This window comes from Malaclemys terrapin, chromosome 8 (genome assembly GCF_027887155.1).
Source record: "Malaclemys terrapin pileata isolate rMalTer1 chromosome 8, rMalTer1.hap1, whole genome shotgun sequence".
NCBI lineage: Eukaryota > Metazoa > Chordata > Testudines > Emydidae > Malaclemys > Malaclemys terrapin.
In genome coordinates this window covers 107926714-107946096 of record NC_071512.1, presented here as the reverse complement: position 1 = coordinate 107946096, position 19383 = coordinate 107926714, and the positions used below count along the sequence as shown (strand labels likewise).

Genomic DNA, 19383 nt, shown 5'->3' with positions numbered 1-19383 from the left:
TGTTTGGTGTCAGCATGAAAGCAAACAGGCCCAGGCTGTGGAGTGTTGACTGCAATGAGCTCAGGATGGGAAGAGACATGACGTATGAATGTTTATTTAATAATTCTCTAATATTTCCAGCAGAGTGTAGCTGTGCCTTTTGGGGGGGAGCGGCGGGGAGGTTGAAGGGGGAAACTCTAATCTGTTGGGGTGGGTCATAAATCAGGCAGACAACCTCATTAATCAGGGATGGAACAGAACTGGAAGGAGGTGGGACTCGAGCTGCCATCCGTGGTGGGAAGGGGCTGTGCTCTTTTTTTTCATAAAACAAATCTTGTTTTGGATTCCAGTTAGCCCCATCAGTGCTGCTCGCATAATAGCAAACCAGAGCACCCGGCTGTTTAAGCAAGGACGCTACCTTTGCTATAAACCTTGTGATTTAAGCCCACCAAGCATTAAATCCCTTTATAATTATCTTCTTTATATAACACTTCATGCTCATCACGCTCCGCTGGCCGAGCTGCTTGTTGGGTTAAGGAGAGGGTTTTAGAGAAGAAAAGCCATTGCGTTTGGTTTATTTTCATTTCTCTTCCCCCCGCCCCCCCACCCCCAGCACCTTTCTGAAGCAGCTTTCGAAAAACACCAATTCCAGGGGAGCTCAGCGGCCCTGGCAAGACTAATGGAATTGGTTAATATTGAAGCAAGCGAAGCTGCTGTGTTGGCTTGGGGTGGACTGAAGAGTAATCGCTGAGAGCAGCACATGAAATCGCAATGTCTCTCTTCAGGGGACTTCTCTCCTGCTCAGACACGGCGCTGGAGCTGGGAGCAGGGTGGGTGTGAAGCCAGAGGATTATCGCTGGCCTAAAGAGACGGATCTACCCTTAAATCAGCATGTTGGAGGGGACTGGGGAGAAGATGCCATGAATTCACACACCAGGATAATCTCTCCCAGCCCCGGCACCGTAGATACCGAACCATTAATGGGTTTTGGATGCCAATGCAAAAAAGCACATAGAGAAGAGTAAAAATAATATTGAGGTGGTGCTTTAAGTGCACATGGGCTCTACAAAATAAAGGTAGGGTCCCTGCCTGGAAGAATGTACCATTGGAGGGCCTGATCCTGCGGTTGGTTCCCCAGGGATTTTGCCTGCACTGAGTCAAATGCAGGATTAAAACCCAAGTTAAGACCAAAACAAGAGCAGTGCCCCATGTCGGGCTGGGTTGGGGCTGAATCATGCAGTCACTGGGCAGAGGGCTGCACCTGTCTTGGGGGGTTGCGTGTGGATTTTTTAAAGGTTATGGTTCTCCCTTGAAATGCCATCACCAGTACGTAATAAGTGCACAGAACTTATGCCACTGTGTAACGTTGCTCTTCAGAAAGGCTGGTGAATAGGTTTCAGGGTTCGTGTAAAGTCATTAATCTGTGTTAGCGTATCCCATGGGGCTGAAGTTCAGAATGATTTTGCCAGGGAGGAGAGAGCCGGGCTGAGATTCTTAACTCAGCCCCTTGTCTTCGAGCTATGAAGAGAAATTGCCTGTACAGGTAATAGTTTAAAACAATAATATCACCAGGCCAACCTAGCTCTATCTAAATCCTGGTTAGTCTTAGATAGCAATTCATCTGCAGCCTGGCACGGTATAACTCAGCCAGGCAAACTAACCAAGGGAACTCCGAGCTGTCCCTTTACTTTAGGTGCACCCAGGAACCCGGAGAATCTGCTTCCCTGGGTACACTTCCTCTGTATACCCCCGTTCTGCAGCTGCCCGTAGTGGAGGAACTATATAATGCTTTAGATCGGGGGAGGCAACCTATGGCACGCGAGCCGATTTTCAGTGACACTTGCACTGCCCGGGTCCTGGACACCGGTCCGGGGGGCTCTGCATTTTAATTTAATTTTAAATGAAGCTTCTTAAACATTTAAAAAACCTTATTTACTTTACATACAACAATAGTTTAATTCTATATTATAGACTTGGAGAAAGAGACCTTCTAAAAACGTTAAAATGTATGACTGGCCCGTGAAACCTTAAATCAGAGTGAATAAATGAAGACTCAGCCCAGCACTTCTGAAAGGTAGCCGACTCCTGCTTTAGATCCTAAAGGTCTCAGGCTGTAAGTCCGGGGCCAGAGCTGCAGTTTCCCTGAGTCCCGGGCCTGGCTCTGGGACACTTGTATTCCTCCTGCCAAAACTAATCAAGGAAGGATGTTTTTATGTCAGAGGTGCAGTTCAGGCATTTTTGCCCTTCAAGCCTCTCTCCCCTTTCTTTTAAAGTTTCAGAAATGCTGTTAACTTTAATTTGCGGAGTTGCTTCTCGAGAGTGAAAAATCGATGGGGGGCTATCACAGTGTGAAATTCGACTGTCACTGTTGAGCTATAGAGTTAGCAAGATGTCTGAGAAGGTAAAAAATAAATCGTGGCCCAGCAAGTGCTCAGCTGTGCTATTTCAAAAGGGATATGAGGCTGATGGGCCGTTAGAGGGTATTTCAGTTAGATGGATGATGATTCCCTGTGAAGTATTGGGGTTATTCCATAGGTAAGAGAAACTTTAGCTTATAAAACACAAACAGCTGCCTTCTTGCAGTTTAATTCTGCCCTTGGATGTGTGAGCAGCTTGTCCGAGAGAGAAGCTGGTCCTAAAATCAGCCTTTTCCACGTAATGATGCCTCTGATGAGGGTCTCTTGACCCCATTGCATTGTTTTTAGTATTTCAAGGATTTGATTGAATGTTTTCTCCTAGATTGTAAGCTTGATGGGGCAGGACTGCCTTCTTTGTGAGGGTTTGTGTGGTGCCTCACACACTGGGGCGCCTAGGCCCTACTGTAATATAGATAATAAATAATCCTTATTATTAATCATAGGCTGAATTCTGAGTTTGATCAAAATGTTCCCATATTCATTCAGCTCACTGGAGGATGGAGGCTTCAGCAGGGTGTGACCGAACACCCTGTCCTGGGCGATACATTGTCAGCTAGGCCCTGCTTCATCAGCGGACCTGGCTGTGCTTACCTGTTAGGTACCAATTTTTTATGTGGCCACTCTATAAAATAGTGCTTTAGTTTCGCCTGTACTAACTCCAAAAAATAAGGGGCTTAGACTATGGATTTCTGGCCCTCTAAGCTGTTTAATGGCTACCATGGTACTGTTCAGAGGTCACGATCAGGCTCTCCATTGTGCTAGGCACTGTACAGACTCATAAAGAGAGTCCCTGAGCCAGAGAGGTTACCATCTAATACATTTCTAATTGGTACAATCTATATTATCCCAAATGGGAAGTGAGTAGTTGGGGCAGGTGGGGAAATGGCCCTATGGGTAGCCCATTATTGCTCTCAGCTTTGTCTCTTTCTGATGGTTTCTGGTTTCTTTTTGCCTAACACTTGGTTAAAATGCAATATAAGGAAACATAATGTAAATACAGTTGGCCCCTTCAGTGGCTTTACGCTGCCTTCTTTTCACAGCAAGGGAGCTGGCTGGCCATCTTAAATGCCACCAATTCTGGTCCATTCGTTCAGCACACAAGGAGACATTCAATAACTTATGTGTAAAAGTTCCAGGGCAGGCTGTGTGATTCCAGGAAACTACCTTGGGGAGATGTTATCGTGACGCCCTGGTAACTCCCAATCAATTATCATTAATTGGAAGTTCTGCAGAATGTATCAACTAGAGGCTAAAGCCCTTAGAAAGCTGCAGAGCTCTTTGAATTCACGATGCTACTGTAGTAGCCTGGAAAATTCTTGTTTCCTTCAGCTGTTGGATTCTGTCCCCGGAGAAGAATTTCTGTCAGAAGAATTTCATTGTGCAGAGAGTGGACACGAGACTCTGCCAAGTGCCCGATTTTCTGAAGAACCTCTCTTAGCCCCAGGAACTGGCCATCCCCATTTTACTTTGGGGCATCCATGCTTCATCTCAACAAGGCCAACCATCCAGTCTACATACAATTGTAGATTATGGCCACCTTCGTTCTTTAAGATAGAAGTGCGGCCTGTTTAGACTACAGATCTCTGCGTGACATGCCCTGTTGTAATCCAAATAGGTTCATCCTTAGGGTATGTCTACACTGGAGCTGGTTGTGCAATTTCCAACTCTGGCAGATATACCCACATTCCAGTGCGCTAAAAATCAGCATGTCTGGACAGTGAGACGGGGCCGCTACACCAAGTGCAATCCTGTCAGAAACACTAGGTACATGCTCAGGGCAGCGAGCTCATCCCACCGCTCACACCATCGCAGCCACACTGCTATTTTTATGCTATTTTAGCTCAGTCAGAACTAGCACGCGTCTGTCTACCCAGGCTGGAAGTCCCTCCTCCAGCTCCAATGTTAGCTATACCCTTAGAACAAGATTGAATGCTGTCTGCTGCAACCTGTCGTCTCCGTGTGCCATGGCCCCGCATTAAAGAGGAGGGCTGCATTTTCAAACCGCACAGGCTGTCCTTGGAGGCTTCCCCTGTGTTGCAACAGGGAGCTTGACCCATGCATGAACCCCGCTAGAAATACTTCTAGCAGCACCGGTATGGTAAACGCATTTGAAAGGCGACCTGACATTAAAATATCAGCTATAACATTAGCTATGTTTGGGAATTTTGCCTAGAAAATCATTTCCTAAAACGACCATTGCTGCTTCAGTAGAGAATCTTGCTGCATCAGAACAGTCGTCTGGCGTAAGATCTTTCTTTGATAGCCACAGCTTCTTCGGTAGAGCAATGCAATTGCATTTATGTTCTCTTTGGAGCAGGGGACGTAGTCTGTCAATCGGAATAAGGATGACCCCTGGAGTCTATCTCCCAGATTTCATGTAGAACCGTAATCACTCAAATGGCGCACTTAGAATTTTGGCGTAGGCTCAGCGGTTCTCTACCCTCCCGTTTAAATCATTCTCAGTGGCCAGTGGATACTATGAAGCCCTACAGATGCCTCTAAACATGCTGACTCGGAGGCTCCTTATGTTCGGAATGTTCAGTAGTGCCATCTGGTTCCGTTTGGATTGGGGCTGGGCATGTGTCCTGATAAAATGCAAGCCAAAAAAACGAGCCAGCGCCTGAATTTACTCCCTGCTTGTGAAAAGACGTCGTTGGGCTGTGTGTGCGGGGGAAGTGTGAAAGCGTAATTCATTCTTCTGAAGCGTAATTGTTTGGGGAATCTATACCCAGGTCCCAACTAACTGCGGCTTAGAATGCGTCCCCACGATGGTAAGCCCCCTTCAGTGCTATTGCGATGGTGCATGCAAGTGTAAGAGAAATAATTCCTTTGCGGGGAGAAAAGAGACAATGTTTTTGGTTTGCATCAAGATGAAATTAGTCAGCAGTGAACTCCAAGCTTGGCAAGCAGCTGCTGGCATTAACAAGTTGTGCAAACAAGTATAAAATAGAGGCGCTCGTGACTCCTAGAGCCTCGGCCCCACATGTGTGTGCCCTTGCGTGCACCCACTCCGAATCCACAACTTCAAACACGGAAATTAGAAGGCGGAACATTGTATTATTCATAACTTGGCAACCAGGCGCCAGGGCACTTCGCCAAAATAAACTATCTTCTGTAATTACAGGTGAAGCAGCATTCTTTAATATCTTACAATACAAAAACATACATTAATCAAGGCAAGAGGGCTTTTTTTTTTTCCTAGAGGACAATAAATTAGCATCCGTGCCAGTACATGTGACAGTCCTTTACGGGATTATAAGTCAGCCTTTTTAAGGGAGGCTAGTTTATAAACAAACCCAATAAATGAGGTTTTCAGTTTGGGGATGGGGAAGCTAGCTTCTCAAATATCGACGTCTCGCCAGAAGAGCCACTTGCATGCTGGCATTCCCAGAGACGACAGGCTGGATCCTGAGGTGGTGACAGGCTAGCCTCTTAGCTGAAATGTTTTCAACTCTTTGGTCCCCAGGAACTGAGCTTCACCATTAACCAGATGAATAGGCTGTGCCCTTTAGATGGTACCGGACTGGCTGGTATTGAGTCTGACGTGGGAGTGAGAGGCAAAGCTACGTCATCACGCTGTACCATTCCTTGATGCTGAATAAGTACCTCCCTTACTATTTGCACAGCACCAGGGCTATGCAGGGGCTCTACGGACTAATAAAACCCCATCCCTGCTCCACAGAACTCGCACTCGAGTTCAGACGTAAATGGAGTGGTAGGAAAGAAGGGGGTGGGGCAAGGAAGGAAGGTCACAACAATGTGCTTGCGGATTTGCATTGTTTTGTTGGTTGCATCATGATTCCATTGAATCAAATCCATTCCCTTCCCCCAAAATTATTCCATTATAGGCTAGTGACCTGACCCCTGCCCTTAGCAAGAGAAAATGGAGTGTGTTTTCTGTCCCTATCAGCTTCTTGAGGAGAAGAATGAATAGTCTATTTAAAAAACAATTGCCCAGGAGTTTGTTTGAAGTACGGTAAATTCTCCCACCTGCCCTCAATGAAAACACAAATAAATGTGTAAGGAAGAGAAGGGAAGGTCAGAATATCAAGTGTCAAAAGTAGCTCATGAAATTTTATTGGTGGTGCATTTAATCAGCGCTAAATGTTTTGTACAAGGTGCATACAAACCGGAGCTGTAAAAATTGATGGAATGTTATGTACAGTGTGACCATTTATGAAGAAGAGGAAATTTATACCCAGCTGAAATAAACAAACCAGAGGGATGTTTTATGGAGAGCACTCGATGACAAAGTTCCTTGAATGAAATCCAAGGGAGGTGGGGCCCTCTTTCAGAGCCTGTCATGCCGAAGGCTTCCCTGTCCCTCATGATGTTGTGGTTTGCATCACACCCTGAACACCCAGGGAATTGAATGCAATGGCATTGTTCTCTGTCTGTTCTGTGTAACTGTCCTGTGCAGTGAATCCCTCCTGAACTGCTGCAGTAGGCATCCTGCAGGGATGAAGGCTTTTCCCGCTACACACAGCTCTGATTCCTGAGCCCATCTTGATCTGACATCTCTTGCCGCTTTTCCCGAGGGGCTGTCTGTAGTAACCTGTTGCGAAGGGTTAACAGAAGTGAGTCACGCTGACATCAGCATTATTTTTCTTTTGGTCAAGTATTTTGTTGAGAAATCACAATCCTCGGGATATTGAGAGAGTCCAGGGCTGCAGAATCAGAGATAATTTAATTAACGGAATTGCTTGTGATTGCCCACTGGGACGTCAGGTGGGAATTGCTCGGTTTAATTTGAAGAAACAAAGATTGCATGCATGCAAATGTTTGACAATGACCAAGGAGTGGGGGGGGAACTTGACTCTCCTAACCCATCATAGCTGAATAATGATGCTAATTGACTTACACACTGATCATTTTCTCTTGCGTAGTGCATCTATGTCCCCCTGGTCTCCAGTACTTGAACAGAGCAGGTGTTCAATTGGGGTTTGCGAGATAGTAGTGGGGAGGAGTGTGTCTCTTTTTCAGTGTAGAAAGAAAACTGCTGTGAACAGCTCCAGAAATATACTTCTGATGCTGTTTTTAGTTACTCTCCCAAATTCTGTATCCCATTCCATAGAACTGCTTCCGGTCTTGCAACAGGGACGGGGAGGGATAGCTCAGTGGTTTGAGCATTGGCCTGCTAAACCCAGGGTTGTGAGTTCAATCCTTGAGGGGGCCACTTAGGGATCTGGGGCAAAAATCTGTCTGGGGATTGGCCCTGCTTTGAGCAGTGGGTGGAACTAGATGACCTCCTGAGGGTCCCTTCCAACCCTGATATTCTATGAACAGATACAGCCACCTTGGCCATGGGTGGCTGCATGGCTGACCACGAAATCCAGTGACTAGACCATGAATGGCGTTGGCCAAAGCTTCACCTTCAAGGAAGCTTTCGGTGCCTCTTTCCCCTGCTACAGGTCACATGGCTGTGGTTCCAGCCAATGGGCAGAAACTGAGTGAGCCAGCTTCATGGTGCTCCCGGCCTTTATTGGCTACAGGATGCAAGAGACAAGTGTGTTCTGGATACCTACCACGGGGAGAGGCAAAGGGAGACGCAGCAGTGTGCATATGTAGTGATGACTAGGTGAAATGCTGGTGCCAGAGGCCGTACCAGACATGCCCTCACAGCTGCAGTAGCAATAGGACGTCCTAGATCTCTAAGTAGTTTACCAAAGCTGAGGAACATGATTGTCCACGTGTGTGAAAAGGTAGAACGGGCATGCAGACGGGTCAGAAGACTCTCCCAACGTCACACAGGAAGTTAGCAATAGAACCCAGGAGTCCTGACCTCCTGCCCCGTGCACTGTCTGCTAGTTATTCTGCTTCCCCTGGCCAGCAGGACAATTGTACATGACCTGCTTTCAGCCAGCAATGCCCCGTCAGTGGCTGACTCCCTACCCCTGGTATTACTTGCTTCTTAAGCATTGCACAAGCCATTCCCAGCCTGCTCCAGACAAACAAGTGTAAGGGGTGGGAAATGTCTGATGGAGCTCCCAGCTTGCCTGTTGCAGGAAGGATTGCTGTTGAGTGATGCTTAATTTTAAGATACAAGCAGCCGGTTAATGGTAAAATATGTCAGTGGAACAGCTGGTGTTCTGAGTGGCATGGCCACTGCTGGAGCCAGGCACGTGGGAAGCGACTCCTCTCTTTACCCCTCCTTGGAAGACGCTTCAGTTTGCTGTGTACTAAGGTTCTCCCTGGACCTCATTTCCTCCCTCTCTTTGGAAGCAGCGGTGTGAGTAGCTCTCGTTTTGTTTGGACCCTGAGCCTCGTGTCCTTTGTTTCTGCTGCTCCAGGAGGCTTTCCCAAAATCGCAACCGCGAGACAGGCACTTATGGGCAAATACTTTCTCTCGAATCACAAGATGGGGCAGGGTCTTATCCACTGACTAGCTCCTTAGGATTTGTTCTGGGGCAGAGCTTGACGGGCAGGAACAGGGAGGTTAAAGACTAGTGGCTGAGCTTTGAGCAGAGCTAGGAGAGGTTGCACTTGTTAAAACTCCATCTACCGAATGCACCCCAGCCTTGTTAATAAATGTATATTTAACAATGTCTGGAGCATATGAAGTGATAATAACTAAATCGATAGCTCCCACATTGATTGTCCAGGATCCCTACAGCGTGACGCACACAGCCATGCGGTAATTTTCCAGCTAACTAGCGCCCTGATCTACAGCCCTGCTATTGATTGGCCATTGTATCCGGCAGGCTCTGAGCGCTATTGCTTATACCTCTAGTCAGCGTCCTCTTCTGATTTCAGTCATTTATTACTGGACAGGCGCAATTATCTCTGCGATTTTCCAAAATTGGCTGATGGGATCAGCCCTTTAGACTTCTGCCAACAAGCCATTTGCTATCCCCTCCAGTTGCACTGGTACATTTCCCTTTCTGACTCTGACCCTGGTCGGACTGGGACTGAGCTAGAAACCCTCTGTTTTAATGTGAACATGGAAGAGTTCAATTAGCACTGAAGTTTTCCTTGTCACCCACCTCTGCTTGGTTACCTGGCGAGACTCTGGTTTCTGGCAGAGCTCAAATGCCATCAGAAATCCCCTTATGCCTTTCATGAGATAGAGGGGAGAATTTGCCTCCAACGTTGTCTCGCTGTATCCTTCAGCATTCCAGTGCAGCAGCGCCCAGGTCAGGTGGGCAAGTGAGAAGGCTCTTGGCAGCCTTAACGTTGGTGGCTCATCCTGCGTTGCAGGCTAGAATTGGAGCTGCGTGAGCTGTGCACGGATTGTGTCCAAAGGATCGTTCCTAACCCCACGTAGGCCTGCAGCACCCCTTCCATCTGCAAGTGACTCTGAAGCTCCTTTACTACCCAGCTCCATTTCCACTGTAATTCCTGGCTGCTTGCTTTACTGCCACTCCTAAGGCTTTTCATCACGTTGGCTCTGCCCAGCCAACATGGCAGTGGGAGAAACTAGCTAGACTCCATTCTGCTTATGAAGAGTCAACAGAATGGCCGTCTAAGTTGTGTTTCCAGAGCCTTGACTAGAGGTGGTGATTACTAATACACAAAGCATCAAGTACGTGGGTGTGTTGGGACTGCTGCTGCTTATCCCAGTCATGATGGTTTCACTGGCCCCTGCCTCAAACCACTTGTTGTGTCCACCTGTTAGCTCACGATTTGCTAAATAAGTTCTTTAGCCCAGGGACTGGTTTCTGTTACTGGTGTTACTAGGGTACATAGAATAAATTCTACAGTCTCAGATCGTGGGTTTTTCTTGCCGTTTTTCTGACATGGAAGCTGCAAAGATTTGACCTGAAATGAACTTAGAATGAATTGTAAAGTGCACCTCAGCGGCGAACTCCTTTTCTAGCCCCAGCCCCACTGCAATATCCTGTAAGAGGTTTTAAGAGGAAAGTCAAAGGGAGCTTAGTTATGTCTACACAGTGGAAAGGCCAGTGTTTCTCCTCTTCCTCTGGAGTGAGACACCCTTCTCGGTAGCTCTCATCATGCATCCCATTTTCTCAGGATTGCTGTTGCCATCTGCCCGTTTCTCGGTTGCTAGCTAACACTTTCTGTCAGCCTGGCAGAATCACCAACATGTCCTTGCCTGTCCTTATGACGGTGGCTGTGTGACCATATAATGCTGCCTGTCAAAAATGACCCCAGGCAAACGGGCAAACCGGGTTTGCAAAGCTGCTTTTAGATCTAGCTCCTTGGTACGGCATCCGCAGCTTTCACGTTCCACTCCATCCCGTCTCCTTTTCAGTGCCAGTAATCTGAAAAGTGAGACTTCATTTAGCAGAACACCGTTGCATCCTGTCTGTCCTGGTGCAACCTGTGGCATTCGTGTCCCGAGCTACCAGGGCCAGCATCCCAGCAGAGGCAGTGCGCCTGTTTTTAGAGTCCTACATTCCAACGCCAGACGAGACCATTATGATCATCTAGCCCAGGGGTTCTCAAACTGTGGGTCGGAACCCCAAAGTGGGTCATGACCCCATTTTAATGGGGTCGCCAGGGCTGGCTTAAGACTCGCTGGGCCTAGGGCCGAAGCCAAAGCCTGAACCGTATCGCCCGGGGCCGAAGTCTGAGGGCTTCCGCCCTGAGTGGCAGGGCTCAGGTTACAGGCCCCCTGCCGGGGCAGTGGGGCTAGGACTTTGGCCCGGCCCCCCCACCCAGGGTGGCAGGGCTTGGGCAGGCTCAGGCTTTACCCCTACCCCCCTCCTGGGGTCACATAGTAATTTTTGTTGTCAGAAGGGGGTCGCGGTGCAATGAAGTTTGAGAACCCCTGGGAATCTAATCTGATGTCCTGCATAAAACAGGTCATGGAACTTCCCCAAATAACTCCCAGAGCAGGTCAGTTAGAAAAACATCCAACCTTGATTTAAACATTGACGATGATGGAGAATCCGCCCCAACCCTTGGGACGTTGTTCCAGGGGTTGGTTACTGTCATGGTTAAAAAATTATTCCTTATTTCCAGTCTGAATTTGTCTAGCTTCAACTTGTAGCCATAGCATCAGGTTATGCCTTTCTCTGCTAGGTGGAAGAGCCCATTACCAAATATGTTCCCCATATAGGTACTTATAGACCAGGGGCAGGCAAACTTTTTGGCCTGAGGGCCACATCGGGTTTCCGAAATTGTGTGTCTCCCCAAACAGTCAGGCATGGCCCGGCCCCCGCTCCCTATCCAACCCCTCCTGCTTCTCGCCCCCTGACGGCCCCCTGGGACTCCTGTCCCATCCAATCCCCCCGTTCCCTGTCCCCTGATCACCCCCAGAACCTCCGCCCTGACTGCCCATCCAACCCCCCCTCTTTCCTGACTGCCCCTGGGGACCCCTACCCCCATTCGACCCCCCTGTTCCCCAGATGTGGCCCCCGGGCCATAGTTTGCCCACCTCTGTTATAAACTGTAATCAAGTCACCCCTTAACCTTCTCTTTGTTAGTCTAAATAGACTGAGCTCCTTGGTTCTATGCTGGAAGGCAGGTTTTCTAATCCTTTAATCATCCTCTAGGCTCTTCTGTGAACCCTCCCCAATTTATCAACCTCCTTTTTCAGTTGTGGTACCAGAACTGGACACAGTATTCCACCAGTGCCAAATAGAGAGGTAAAATCATCTCTCTGCTCCTACTTGAGATTCCCCTATTTATGCATCGCAGGATCGCATTAGCCCTTTCGGCCTCAACGGCATGCTGGGAGCTCATGTTCAGCTGATTATCCACCACAACCCCCAAATCGTTTTCAGAGTCCCGGCTTCCCAGGAGAGAGTCCCCCAGCCTGTAAGCATGGCCTACTTTCTTTGCTCCTAGATGTATATATTTACATTTAGCCATATTAAAATGTACAGTTTGCTTGTGCCCAGTTTACCAAGCAATCCAGATCGCTCTGTATCAGTAAACTGTCCTCTTCATTATTTACCACTCCCCCAATTGTTGTGTCATCTGCAAACTTTATCAGGGATGATTTTATGTTTTCCTCCAGATCATTGATAAAAATGTTAAATAGTGTAGGGCCAAGAACTGGTCCCTGCAGGACTTCACTAGAAACACACCTGCTGGATGATTTCCCATTTATAATTACATTTTGAGATCTATCAGTTAGCCAGCTTTTAATCCATTTAACATGTGTCCTGTTAATTTTATATCTTTCTAGTTTTTTAATCAAAATGTCATGTGGCACCAGGTCAAATGCTGTACAGAAGGCTAAATATATTACATTAACACTATCAACCAAACTTGTAATCTCGTCAAAAAAGGTATCCAGTTAATTTGGCAGGATCTTTTTCCATAAATCCACATTGATTAGCATTAATTATAATCACCTTTAATTCTTCATTAATCAAGTTCTTTGTGACCCGCTCCATTATCTTGCTCAGGATCGATGTCAGACTGACAGGCCTATAATTACCCAGGTCAGCCCGTTTACCCTTTTTAACTATTGGCACATCATTAGCTTTCTTCCAGTCTTCTGGAACTTCTCCAGTGTTCCAAGATATATTGAAAATCAGCATTAGCTGTCTAGAGATCTCCTCAGCCAGCTCTTTTAAAACTCTTGGATGCAAGTTATCTGGGCTGCTTATTTCAAAATGGCTGATTTTAATAGCTTCTGTATAACATCCTCCTTAGGTACTAGTGGAAAGGAAAGAGTGCTATCATCACCATGTGATATGACTGCTGTTGCTCTTGAGAGAAACACACCTTCCCAGCTCTGGAGCAGCACTTCGAGCTTTGTGGGGATGGCGTTGACATGGGGCCTCTTGCAGTGATAGGGAAAGAAGGGAGTAATAGGGCGTGACTCCTGTTTCCACCATTTAGTTTCTGCTGAAACACATTCTGTATAATGTTACCCATCCACAATCCTTCTCTTTTTCAGATCTCCGCAGACCATGGGCTTCTTAATAACCCTCCTTTTCAAATAGTCCTTTGCATATGCTGAATTTGTTTCTTTTGACTTTGTCACTGCATCTTTTGCACCTACCAAAAGGACCATAAATTTAACTTTTGTAAAGCCTTACCCTGACTTTCATCATCTCTTGCAGAATTACAGAAGACTCTGCAGTGACAACATTTGAAGCGTTAAAGGCTCGTGTCCGGGAGTTAGAAAGGCAGCTTTCCCGTGGAGACCGCTATAAATGTCTCATTTGCATGGTGAGTAGCACTTCGGTTGTGGCAATGAATCGGAAAACGTCTCCGTACCTTTGACTTGGGGAAAGGGGCGAATCCTACTACTTTGGTAAGGTGAATGCATCCCTGTCCTTACACAAGGAAAAAATCTCTTCCTTTCTCTGGGTAAATGTGTTGCAAGTTTCTTTCAGTTTCTGTGTGTGTGTATCAGTTATATCATTTCATTGGTGTTCGTAGCAGTCTGTATTAGGAGCAGAAATTTCTAACTTCATAGGACAGCATTCCCCTTTCAGATTGACCATGCAGAGCTCCCAAGTGCCTGCGTTCTTCTCCTCCTGCATGTGCAGAGTTGCACATGCGTAAGGAGAGGAGAATGCCTGATTTGAGACCCACCATGTGGCTTGAAGGCAAGAATTTTGCCTGTGCATTTAAAAGTTGCTTGTGTCCTGTTAGTTATGTGTGTGTTGCTGCTTTGGCTTCCCTAAAGAAGGGCTGCAGCTCCCTCTAATGGCTCAGAACCTGCAGCTTTTTGCCTCTCGCGTTTGGTTTTATTGCCGAGCTCTGTTTGTCCCATGGTTCAGTAGAAGAGAAAAACGTTGCTGGGATGATGGAGTTGCCAGTGGAACAGCTGGCACTAGCTGGATCAGACAGACTCCCATCTCTGAGTCTAGGCAGGACGTACGGTCTGTTGTTGATTGCTAATAAATCACTTGAGCGCGAATACGTGCCTGCTGAAATGACAGCATTATTCTCGGTAGATAGTTACGCTATTCCAGCAGAGTGGGCAGTTGCGAGGAGAGTTAATCTTATCCCTTATCTCTGCTCTTGCGCAATCTGGTGACCTTTCCATTGGAACAATGATACGTGGTCACAACTTCCCTGCGATAAAAGACCCAGGGAATAACCGTGGCTGGCCCAGGTCAACTGACTCGGACTCGGGGGGCTATAAAATTGCAGTGTAGACCTACCTCTAGCTAACCAGGCTGAGCTGTGTCACCACCAGGTGGGTTATGGGCTTCTGTCAGGCAAAGCAATGACCTACAGGAGACTTTCTACCTCCGTTACTCTTGAGCTAAAGTTTAGATCCCTGCTTAGTTTTCACTCCGTCCTGAAGTCAGTGAGATTTGCCTGATTTCTGTGCTTCGTTTCTGTCCGATGCGTCGCACCTGCTCACTGTATAAGGAGCAGCTCCTGAGCTGTGTTCTTATTAAGATGGGAATAACGGGGAGTGTTGACTCTGGGGAACTGCCCTCTTCTGCTTCCCCCTCCCCAACGCCAGTACCCTGGTGACATAATTGTAGGCTGGCAATCCGCCAGCCTTTTATTGACAAGAATGTCTTTGCTTTTTCTTTTCAGGACTCTTACACGATGCCCCTGACTTCCATTCAGTGCTGGCATGTGCACTGTGAAGAATGCTGGCTGCGGACTCTGGTGAGGCACTCGGCTACTTTCTCATTGACGTGTAGACGTCTCCCTCTCCCCAGACGTGTACTTACATTAGAGGACAGGGTTCTTGCTTGATATGAAGTGGGGTTCTGCGTATGTGGGGTGCCCAACCTTTTATTAAACACGCCCGTCAGATTCGAGTCCTTCATTGGGCGGAGCTGGGTTTGAGTTACCCTCCCTGAAGAGTGGTCCTGCTCACTCTTTACTCTCTGACGGGAGGGCTCAGGGCTGGAACAGCACCGCGTGTGGAATTCCTATCAACTTCCAAAGGAGTTTCATGCACTGTGCAGCTGCACTGAGATCCACTAAGCTGGGATCCGCTGACCTGTGCAGCACCCATCAGTGCGGTTTCCTTCCCCTCTTCTGAGTAATTGAAACAGCGTCATGCAATTTGGAACTAGTGTGCTTGGTTGTCTGGAAAGTTTGGGCACTATTGGAAGTGTAGAAGAGGTGGCCCAGTGCCCCCAGGATTTGCCTTTTTGTTCATTTCAAAGGGACACACTTGTGTTACAATTAATATTTTGTTAAACAAAGTGATGCCGGTTCCTTTCCTAACCCTGACTTTCTGGGGTTTCCTCGGCTTTTGTTTTCCCCCGTGATGCTGACCACAACGTTTTCGTTTCGCGCAGCCTGGGCAATGGAGATTTGAGCTAATCACTTTCACTTTGATGCTCAGGCATTAGCAGGTTGCTGCAGGGTTGGGTTGCAAACGATGTACGGGGACTCGCCCTCTTCTAAAAGCTGCTGCTGTTAGGTCCTGCAACATCTTATTTTTACAGACCACACTGTAAACTTGGAGCTTCAGCTAATCTGGCGATGGGCCTCTAGATACTGCCTCTTAAATCCCTCGGCTGAGAAGAGTTACTGGGAGGGTGAAATGCCTGCAGCATTGGGTATTAATAGCAACCTCAGTAACTCGACTGTCCCCGGGCCGTATTTTCTAGCTATTCAGCGACACCCCGTCGCTCTTTAGATTACACAGGCTTTTCTAGGCATTTAGCAGCACATTGCAAAAGACTCCTGCCCAGCTGCGTAGCAGTAAGGTGTTCAGATGAATATATGCCCCACTGCTCCTGGTATAATCCGATTCTGCGGTGCTGGCTGCAAACGGAGAATAGAGCGTGTTGGATTTTATTCCTCCATGTCCTTCACCCCTCTGCTCCCCGCCATCCCAAGATGGTCTTTTAGGCCAGCAGCACCTATTGTGAGCCCTTGTGAGGCTCAGGCACACTTCAACATCTGTCAAGCCCCTTTGCTCCACTGACAGCGTCACTGCAGCCTGCAATAAGACCGAACCCCTAGAAGGTTGCGCTCCTGGCATTAAGGGGTTAACATTCACTTCTCCAAGGAGAGGAGTGTTTAGATGTGGTCTCACCCCTCCTTCCCCACACTGCTGTGTGGTGGGGTAGGTGGGGACTGGGTTGCTGTGTATTGGCCACGCCCAGAGCCTGGCTCTGACCAGGCAGGAGGGAAGGGAATATTCCAGCAGGACGTAGGGTTAGGTGCTGGCACTTGTGTGGGGGAAGCAATTAATAAGTGGCCGCTCATCTGTTCCCCAGCCCTACCCTCTTCCTGCAGCCCGCAGTTGATTAAACCAGGGCTTTTCACGAGGCATGCTCGGGCTCTCTCCCTTCACCCAAATCTCCCAGCCTGCATTCGCATGTTTCTAATGTAGCCATTAAAATGTAGCCCGAAGACAGCAATAAAAACCCTGGAACGCCTTGGTGCTTTTGTGTCTTGATCAAAGTCAATGTGTGTAATCTCGTTAAGACTGCCCTCCCCCACCCCCACCCCCTTTTTTTTTTTTATGAATTTAATGGCATACAGCAGCTGGGCTCAGTGTTTAATACTCACCAACCTGCACTGTTCTAATTAAGGTATCTCCTTTTATTTCGGGCACAAAAGAGACTCTTGTTTTCTTTAACAAGCGAGGAGCTGTGGGATAGTGTGTGTAATAATTGCTGCTGTTACCTTTCCCTGGATATAAAGCCAGCTCCCCGTGGGGGTGGCAGGGAAAGCAGAAATAGCCTGCGCGTGCAGCACACATGGAAAGATTTGATGTGGGGAGAGGGGCAACATTTTTCTTCTGTTGTGCAATAAACAATTTGTTGGAGTTAATAGGAGTTATGGGGGGGGTGAGTTGTGTTGGACTTCCGGCCGCTTCTGAACAGTCTGGAGATCTGCCATCCCCCTTAGTGAAAAGTCCAGATTTTCTATGCCTATGCCTGTGTTTTAATATGCACAGCTGAGACCTAATGTTAGATTAGATTTTCTTATGTTATATCTTAAGGCCTTAGAAACAAGGGATCAAAGTGGGAGACAAAGCTTCTAACATCACGCAGGAGGGCACTTGCTGCCCACATCAATCTCCATGGGGCAGGGAGGGCGAAATAATTTTAACAACTTATAGGGTCTGAAGATTTTCTAGAGCCAGACTGTCCTGGGCTGAGCATCCACTGACTTCCATTTGTGTCCCGGGCAGTCCTCAGCATTGGGCCCTTAATATGTCCTGCTCTGAAAAAGAGGCACTTTGAAAATGGCATCATGGGGCTTCATGCTGTGTGTGTGTGTGTCTGACTTCGGATCAGATCTGCTGAGTTTATAAGTGAAAACCTGGGTATGGCTTTCTACCAGGTGATCCCACAGACTCCCCCGGGGTCAGAGAGTCATTGACACGAATGTTCTGCATTTGGAACATAGCTAACAGTTCTGTGAATGAGACCTGAGCAGCGCAAACTCCAGCTCTCCGTCCCATTGCTGTGTTAGCTTGCATTAGTGATTCAAGTCAGCAGATCTGATTGCATACACACAGGATGCAGGCCAGGTTAGTAAGAAGAGCCCTTCCTTCTTACTCACCAGAATAGAGCTGTACTTTACGGGTGCGTCCTAAGTGTGAGAAACTCAAGGATTTGGTCAGTGCCTCTTAATGCTTATGGGAGATGCCCACCTAGATGCTGCTTTGCAGAGGCCACTCTGAGTTGGGGAGAAACCATCTGTGCAGACACGAACAGTCAGAGCACTTTAAACAAGTGACCATCTTAACTGTTCATCCCACTGCCTGCGCATAACCAAACCAACCGGGGCCCAAGAGGCAGCAGTTGGCATGCTTCTGGGTCTGCATTTTCTCCGCTGTCATGCCATTGTATGGTTCTGAGTACGTGGGAGATGGACAGTGAGTGGGAAGCATGTGCCCATATCCTAGGGCCAGTATGGTCCTGCCTGGATTTCCAGTGTAATCAGTCTAACCTTTACTGGCTTAATTTGTCTGCAGTTTTTGTTTTGTTTTTTTCAGACCATATTTGTGGGCTAGTTTTTACTTATAGGCTTTTCTGTGGGGCTCATCGCTGCAGTGTTTGAATTGCAACGCCCACGAGTCAGGGAAGGAAGAGGTATGGTTGTCCCCAGTTTACAGACAGGAAAACCAAGGTACAAACATTTAAGTGATTTTTTTCCCCAAAGTCACACTGGAAGCCTGTCCAGGATCTTGCAAATCCTTGCCTGAGAATTTCCAAGTAAAGTATTACTATAGTCTGCAGCCAGACGGGCCTTCCTGTGTGGCACAGGCCAGAGAACTTCACAAAAGAATTCCTCACGCAGAGCTTTTAGAAAGGCATCCAAACTTGAGTTGAAAATTATCAGTGATGGAGAATCCACCATGACCCTTGGTAAATTGTTCCAGTGGTTAATTACCCTCGCTGGTAAAAATTTACACCTGCTTTCCAGTCTGAATTTGTCTGGCTTCAACTTCCAGCCATTGGATCGTTTTAGACCTTCCTCAGCTAGATTGAAGAGCCCAATATTAAATATTTGTTCCACATGTAGTGATCATGTCATCCCTTAACCTTCTCCTTGTTAAGCTAAGTAGACTGAGCTCCTTGAGTCTGTCGCTAGAAGGCAGGTTGTCTAATCTGTTAGTAATTCTCAAGGCTCTTCTCTGAACCCTCTCCAATTTATCAACATCCTTCTTGAATTGTGGGCACCAGCACTGGACACAGGATTCCAGCAGCGGTCGCACCCAGTGCCAAAGACAGAGGTAAAATAACCTCTCTGCTCCTACTCGAGATTCCCCTGTTTATGCATCCCACGATTGCATTAGACCTTTTGGCCACAGCGTCACACTGGGAGCGCCTGTTCAGCTGATTATCCGCCATGACCCTCAAATCTTTTTCAGAGTCACTGCTTCCTGGAATAGGATCCCCTATTGTATGTGTGTGGCCTGCATTATTTGTTCCTAGATGGATACATTTACGTTTAGCTGTATTAAAACACACATGATTTGTTTGCGCCCAGCTTACCAAGTGATCCAGATTGCTCTGAATCAGTGACCTGTCCTCTTCATTATTTACCACTCCCCCAATTTTTGTGTCATCTGCAAATTTTATCATTGATGATTTTATGTTTTCGTCCAGGTCATTGATACAAATATTAAGTATGTAGGGCCAAGAACCGATCTCTGTAGGACCTCACTAGAAAC

The 19383-nt window shown here is 47.3% G+C and overlaps 1 protein-coding gene across 4 annotated transcripts in view; it reads left to right on the top strand.

Moving 5' to 3' along the window:
* Positions 1 to 19383, top strand: part of RNF220 (ring finger protein 220) — a 320785-nt gene that overhangs the window by 289865 nt on the left and 11537 nt on the right. For all 4 annotated transcript variants that reach the window (XM_054036930.1, XM_054036928.1, XM_054036929.1 and 1 more), the window contains 2 exons: positions 13379 to 13487; positions 14820 to 14894. In XM_054036930.1, coding sequence (XP_053892905.1) covers positions 13379 to 13487; positions 14820 to 14894 — 184 coding nt within the window. The remainder of the gene's footprint in view (positions 1 to 13378; positions 13488 to 14819; positions 14895 to 19383) is intronic.